Consider the following 7,660-nt stretch of genomic DNA (forward strand, 5'->3'; position numbering starts at 1 on the left):
TGATATTAACAAGCATCAACAAATATGTCCTTTTTGGAATTTTAGAGCATGAATAATTTTGTCCACTTTTTAAAATTGTTGCAGATATTCAAATTTCATTCTGGCTAGTATTCCTGCTCTAGCTAGCTGAATCTTAGGCTTCCCTGGTTAGGGCAGTTGCCTTTTGGTTTCTCTCTTTGCTGTTTTGGCATTGTTCAGAGAACTTTGGGTGGCACCAGTAACATTTCAGCATGTTTATCTTTTTTCCTCTTGGTAGGATGATGTCAGCTGGGATTGGGACCATCTTTTCACAGAGGTGTCATCAGAACTAATGACTGAGTGGGACCTGGCACAGTCAGAGAGGGAGGATCACCTCAGTCTCCCATAGAGCTCTGACACTCAGATGTCTCATACATCAATCTCCTGTAAATAGTTAATCACTTTAATTTTCTATTCACTTGTTTGTATTTGAGAATTTATTTCAAACATGAAAATAAATAGGACCTTGCTTCATAGAAAAATTGTCTTGGGAGAAGTTTTGGTTATTTTTTAATCAGAATTTTTGTTCTTTAAAGAAATTAAGAATTCCCTAACACAATAAAATATTTACTTATAAAGAGTCATTCCACCTCAATAGGACCTCTACAGATAACTGCAATGGTTGATCTTTTCTCTATGGAAGCACAGCCTCTCTGGAGTGGACCATCATACAATGGAGTGTGGTTTGCACTGATGGCTATCAGAGAAGCTTAGGCTGATATGACTTGTTTTCATAGGACATCCAGGTTACCATCTTTCTCACAACAGACACCTCAGGTTGTCAGGATATCTGATTGACATTTCATCCAGCAGCCTCCAGCTTTTCCTTGTTAGTTTAACATCTCTCTTGAAACATTACTTCTGTATTGACTGAGGAAGCAGCATCACCTATTAAACTGACATTTCTTACAGCCCCTCTTTATACCTTGAGGTTTCCCAGCTAAATTCTGACCAGGCATGACCTCACTTAGCTTTTGCAATCACATGAAACCACAGCCTGAATGGAGATCGCTTCAGGCATAGGTACTTCGCAAGGAAAATGTTTATTCCATGTGTGTGGAAGAATGGAGCCTGATGCTCTCAAACAATACAGGTAACTTACAACAGGTAACTCCCTGGTGGGTGTCTCCTTGGAACCAAGTAACTCACTCTTATTGTCATCTAAACAAAAACTCATTTAGCTGTTAATACCTTATCCCTGTAGACCCATAGTCATTATTTGAAGAAAACAGTAATATTACTTCTAAACCAATGTCCTTTAAAGCCAAAGTTGGAGAATCTTACTATATACTTCTGGGGAGTGCAGGTGCTGGGAGGAGGCTTGCTGCTTTTCTTTGCTGGTTTGGTTGGTCTAACAGAGCACTGCATTCCTACTTTTGTGACTGCAGGACAGGTCAAATAGCTCACTGTGAATTTGGTACTCTGCAGAATTTCAGGTGAGAGATGACATGCCAAACGACTTTACCAACAAAAAAGAACGAGTTGGGCCCTAGTCTGGAGCCACAAAAATAATGGGAGGCTAATCTGTTTTAAGGAAACACTAAGTTTCTTACAACCAAGATATCTCTCCTATAACTAGAAAAATAAGTGAGGCATAAGCTTGGGAGGCCATTGTATGGAAGATCTGAAAGTCATTGTGCAGAGAAACCTGTTTTGGTAGGAGCAGAAAAACTCAGCTCAGCTAGCACCTACTTTTCTGTGACACTTGTGATTCCTGGCCAAAGAGAATTTAGAATGCTTTGTACAGCCCAGGAAAAAAGTTAAATTCAGCAAACTAAAATAGGTTTGGTAAATCAGACAACAAGCCAGTCTGAGAGGGGGAAAAAAATGTGTGCTTTTGGCTACCTGCCTCACCTGGGGACCCTGGGCAAAGGATACTCTGGGGTGTGAAGCAGGTGTGTGTGGGCCAGGCCTGTGCCCAGTCTGGGACCTTCGTTACCCAGCAAACACCTGAGCAGAGCTGGAGAGAAGGGCTGGAAAAAAATGTCAGCCTCACCTATTTTATGGCAGGAAGAGGTGTCTTTGATCATTTAGTCTGACCTGTTATAATATAGGCCATGGCAGAGTCTAGTGAGATGGGACTGAGAGTTTCCTGTCTTTTAGAAAGGCAGACAATATATCTAAAACTCTTTCCTGATTACTTTTTAATAGATGATTGCCCTTATGGTTTAAAATCTGCTTTATTTCTAGACTCAGTTTTTGAGTTTTTTTGTTTCTTGAGCCTGCTTGCTTTCACCTTTCCACAGCCATGCTGTCAGATATTTTCTCCTTGCTTCAGTATTTATGTGCATAGGGATCAAGTTGTCTCTTTAATTTCTTTCAATAAACTTAATAGACTGAGACTTGTTTCCATGTCTCTTCAATTCCTTGCACAGCTGGAGGAGGGGAGGTGGGTGTCGGGCTCCTGGCCCTTCTCCAGTAAGCTGTTCCCACCCACCTTCCTTCCACAGTTGTGCTTTTGTTGCAGTGTTGGGAAGATGAATAAGACCTGTTGCTTCTTCTTTCACAAGTCCTGGTGCTTTCACACGCATGTTACTGTCCTTACTAAAGAGGAAAAATGAGCTGCTCTTTCATGCCAAGGCTCGTGGTGATGCACCAGTGTGTATTGGCTGTGACAAAGCTGCCTCAGGAACCCACATTCCTGATAAGTCCTGTGGAAAGAGCACGCAGGAGAGGAAATGGCAGGTGTAACTTTTTCTTGTAGACTGCAAAGCAATTGCCCTGGTTGAGCCTCAGGTGGGATAAGAAGAGGAAGCAGTTTTCAAACAGTGCCCCCAGCTCCTAGGAAGTCGGATCAGCCCTCTGGGGTGTGCCTGGCCAAGGCATAGAGCAGCATTCCCATGCTGGTCTCCACAGACCCTGTATTGCAGTGGGGTAATGCAAGGTACAATGGTGTGCTTAGGGCTGCACGACGAATCTTTGACAGAATCAGGGTTAGAAATTAAGAACCTCAAGTTCCCAATTCAAACTGGCAAGTGTTTTCTATCTTCAATTCAAACACGGCAATTCAATGTAGAGCAGTCTTGCTTAGTCTTTGTTCTGCTCTGTACTTACATTGCTGAGGCAGAGCTGCAAACCTGTCAAAGTGTGTGTGTCAACAGCATGTTTAGCTCAGTCAGCTGGCATGAGGTGTCTGCCCAGGGACTTGCTGGGATTCTGGATGGGTGTAAATACCTACCTGCAGATAGCTTCTGGCAGACTCAGAGCTGAATAGAGCAATACTGGGCAAATGGTGAGCCTCATCACAGATAAAGTAAAAGAAGTGCATAAAGGAAAAATTAAATCTAGGTCCTATCAGTTTTAGAAATCTCTGGGTTTGCTTGTAATAATACATATGATATCTATGGGCTGTCTTGGTGGAGATGCCTTAATCGAGTGTAGTTTGTCAATGATGGGGGAGCATTGGGGCTGAGACAGCCTGGGAAACACTGGAAAAAATGGAGGAAATAAAAACTGAAAAAAAGCCAGACCCAGCAACTTTCCATTAAAGAACCTCTTAGAGGGACTGTGGCTGGCTGTTTTATTAAGTGTGATAAAGTGAGTGGAGGTGGGGGGGAGCCCCTATGTTAATAAGCTGGAAAGGCACTGCTGTTCCTCTCTCCCAAGCATCTCAGGGAAAGTGGAATTAATTCATGGCATATGCTCCCAGCATCTGCTGCGGTGACCCGGAGTGGCGGGAGCCGAGTGCCAGGCAGTGTGAGCCAGAGCCTGTATTCCCAGCTCCTCTCCCGGGCCTGCTGCAGTGCTGCTGCCTTGGCTGGGCGTGGGGGTGGCGTGGCTGCTCCAGTGGAGCACACCCAGCTGCCAGCCTGCCAGCCCAGCTGTGGGCTGTCACAGCCCAGGCCACGGTATCTCTGCTTCTCCAGAAGGAGAGATGCTCTAGGCTTGGGAAGGGAGAAGGGGATGTTTGGATATAAAGAGACCGGTTTGAATGAAAGCTAATCCGGTTTGTTCCAAACAGCCTAAATTCCTCCCACAGCATTCCCTGACCAAGACCTCCTTTCTCCAGCCATCTGACTTGTTCTGTCTTGCTATGAGGTTCTGAATCCTCAGTTTTCCTCTTCCTTCTTTCCCACCATATCTTTACAGATGATTTGATCCTCTCCTCAAGAGAGAGGACAGACATATTTGGTGTTAGATGGGATTCCATTATCTGTATAATGGCTTCTGGGAAATAACTTTTCACACCTTATTTCCCCTTGGCTGACTCAGACCACTAGTACAGAGTACTGTGGTAATCTTGGCCTGTGCTTCATGATCTGCCCATGAGCTTTCCCTCAGGAAAGGGCACCCAGAGCCAACCCGCCAGGCTGCTCTTTCTGCAGCCTTATCCTTCCACCTTTCTGGACTGCTGCCTGATATACGGGATGTTTTCATGACCTGGAGAACTGACAGGAGAAACTGGAATGGTGAGTGATCCTCAGGCAGGGCAGAGATGTCCCACGCTGCTTCTGTGCTCTCCCAGCAACTGCTCCTTGCAGCTTCTCTACTTGTGCTGCCTTTTGAAATGTGGTGCCCGAGTCCTGGGCTGTGCAAGGATGGTGCTGTGCTGAGTGAGGGCCAAGGCAGGGCAACATGGGGGATCCACAGTTGGCTGTCCTGATGAGATCAGTCCTCTCAGGGCCATGCTTTATCCTGGGGGATGACCTGCATTCCTGGCAGTCACAGCCTAGGAAGAACCCTGACTGATTTGGTCATGAATGCTGTGTGGCATGGTCGTCAGAATTCCTGAGCCCACTAATCTCTCTGCCATTATCCTTGGGGAGATGAAACATTTCCTCCTAGTGCCCTGTTACTTGTGCCTACCCCAGCAGGCTGCTCTGCACAGACCTCACTGGGGCCAGAACAGCTCCACGCCATGGGCCCTCTTATCAAGCTCCATCTCCTGTCACTTTCAGGACCACTTCATTATCCTCTTATTAGCCCTCTTCTCCTGCTTATCGTTATTAATAATCACATTGGATCAGCTGGAGTGCTGACAGCTGCCCCTTGTCTATTCTTTCTGTCTATTTTAATCCTGCCTGCTTATCTGAAATAAACCTGATCCTCTTTCTTTTAATTAAAGAAATTTGGTGAGCCAGCCCCTCCTCCACGCAGGGATAGGACTGATCACACCAGTGATATGGAGGGAACAGGAAAAGGGTCAGATTAGTGAGTGACAGTGTTTTCCACAGCCCAAAAATATGGGATGTCAGAGTAGAGGCTGGAAGGGATTGAGGCACACGTGTTGTGAGAAGAAATACAACACTGGGTCACTGAGAGGTACTTATTTTGGGGTCTCTTTGGTCCAATATACTGATGCAGGGCTGTGTGACTGCACTGCACCAGTGCAACACAAACAAAGGAGGTCTGTTCAGCTTTCTCTGTTTAGCGTGAGTGGCAATAGCAATGCCAGGCTCAGAGCTGGTGTGAGTGGCCTGTATGAGTGGCCAGGGCTGCTGGGATCACTGCAGTTCCTTCAACAGCTAGAGGAATTTGTTTCTCAGTGCTTATAGTGCTGCCAGAAGATGCAAGTGCTGGTCTTCACAGTGATGCTCCTGCTTTGTGCTCCCACAGGCATTGCTTCCTGGGCCACCAATCTCATTCTAGTCCCTTAAAAATGCCTTGCTGGGCAGTTTGCTTGAGCTGAAATATTTGTGTTGTCTGTAGGGACAGGTCACTCAAGGAAGGGCTGTGCAAATAGGCTAGGAGAAAATTGTTGTGCTAATTCACACTTTTATGAACCCATAAACTCAAATCTGCATTCATTGCAATCTGCAAAGTGACTGGAGTGTGGGCTGAAATGCTTAGAAAGTGTTAATCAGGGGTCCGTAACAAAGCAAAACGCTCTGAAGTGCAGCAGCAGGAGCTTGGCCATAAGCAGCAGAGTATTCAACCTTAGTGCTAAACAGGCTGCTTCTTTGGCTTTCAAACGCTTCATTTCAGATGCACAAGTTGCAGGTTGACTGAATGCGTATGTATCCTCTGCTACAGAATATGGCAACTGGCTCAGATTTGTAGGGCTGTTTCACCTGAGAGGCTGTGGACCCAGGAAGGGTATAGGGCAGAACATCCTGATGCTCAAGTGAGAGTGTAGCTTTGAAATCCTGTCAAGCAGAGCCATGCTGGCTTCTGTCCCTGTGCTTCTCTTGCTTGTGAGTATTGCATCTGACCAGGATGAATGTTAACCTATAGTTCAGATGGTGGTGGTGGAGCTGCCACAGTACAAACCCATGTATGTGGCTTCACAGATCCTTTAAAAATATGTGATTCTCTAGCAATCACAGGCAAGAATTGTATATGGTGACATATATGCTGTTGCTTCTATGTGAAATTTCCTGCTGCTTACAGAAAATCTCTTCATCATTACTTAATGTTGAACAAAATGTTTGAAAGATGAGAACATGCAGGATTCACTTGTCTAAACTGATATACTATTAACTGATCAGCTTTTATTATGTGACCCTGCTCGTTCAGCAAAAATCATTCCTTTTTTGGACCCAAGTAAGGAAAATTCTCAGGATGGTTTTTGGCCCTGAAATGATGAAGGACACTGCATTTGGTGCTGTGGGACATTTTGAATCAGCCAAAAGAGATGGACTTGCAGTCCATGTGATAGACTGAAGTCTTGCTCTGATCATTATCCTGATCAGCAGAACTACTCACGAAGCCAGGAAAATGCCTTGGAAAGTTGCCAAAGAATTTGATCCAAGTCAAGCAACCTTCTCAGTGCCTGAAGTTCCAAAGCCAAATTGGAGCTAAGCTTGTCGGTCCCTGTGGCCTGAGAGGTTGTATGTGCAGATGGCTCTAGGCTTGCTGAATCAACCTCCCAAATAAATGGGCACTAATAGTTCAGGCTATGGTAGCTGTACCTGAGCTCACACACAGCTAATCCAGACAGCAAACCCCATCTATCCCAGAGGGACAAGAAACAGCCTGGACTTGCCCTGCTGAGTGCTCTAAGTCCTCTTCTTTAGGATATGAGCTAGTTCCTTTGAAGTGTCTGTGCTGGCCTCTGTATTGCTCTATGGCCTGCAGAGATACTCTTGCTCACTTCCATGGCTTTCAAACCCATAGTCCCCAAGATTTAAGATCCTGTGTGTCCCTGTGCATAGGGGATTGGATGCTGTTCATTTCATACAGAGGGACTAGAATTGTAGGCTGATAATTCAGGTTCTCCAGGGTCTCACAGTGAGACTGACACAGCTAGGAACCAAATCCAGCACCTCTGAATATCCGTCCAGTTTCACAGCCACGTTACTTGGCTAACTGAGATTATGCACAAGGCCAATATAGTTGTTTATTTTGATTTTCAGCCAAGAGCTGGTTTCAGGCTACAAATCTTCTTCCAGATTTTCATAAACACAAAGTAAATCTTTATAGTCTCTTATAGTAAAAAACATCTTCCCCAGGAACAGCACCAGCACACTGCCCACTTGGTAGTATGCCCACTAAGATAGGAAACTGTAATCATGTCCTGCAAAAACTGCTTTCTACCATCCTCTGCTTATCCCAGAAATAGCCAGGAAAAGGGATGAGTTGTGAATGAGCCCAACTATTTTCCACTGCAAACTCTGGATGTCTGAAAACACTAGGGGTCTTCAGCCTGTGGATGTCTCTCTCTGCAGAGAGAGTTCTGCTGAGTTCAGCTGAAGATGACCAC

At 45.2% G+C, this 7,660-nt stretch overlaps 1 protein-coding gene across 3 annotated transcripts in view; it reads left to right on the top strand.

Annotated features, from left to right (window-relative positions):
* Positions 1-494, top strand: part of IFT43 (intraflagellar transport 43) — a 43,147-nt gene extending 42,653 nt beyond the window's left edge. For all 3 annotated transcript variants that reach the window (XM_058828319.1, XM_058828324.1, XM_058828332.1), the window contains one exon: positions 257-494. In XM_058828319.1, coding sequence (XP_058684302.1) covers positions 257-367 — 111 coding nt within the window. In that variant the 3' untranslated portion in view covers positions 368-494. The remainder of the gene's footprint in view (positions 1-256) is intronic.
* Positions 495-7,660: the final 7,166 nt, after the last annotated feature.

This window comes from Poecile atricapillus, chromosome 1, assembly GCF_030490865.1.
Source record: "Poecile atricapillus isolate bPoeAtr1 chromosome 1, bPoeAtr1.hap1, whole genome shotgun sequence".
In the NCBI taxonomy this organism is placed as follows: domain Eukaryota; kingdom Metazoa; phylum Chordata; class Aves; order Passeriformes; family Paridae; genus Poecile; species Poecile atricapillus.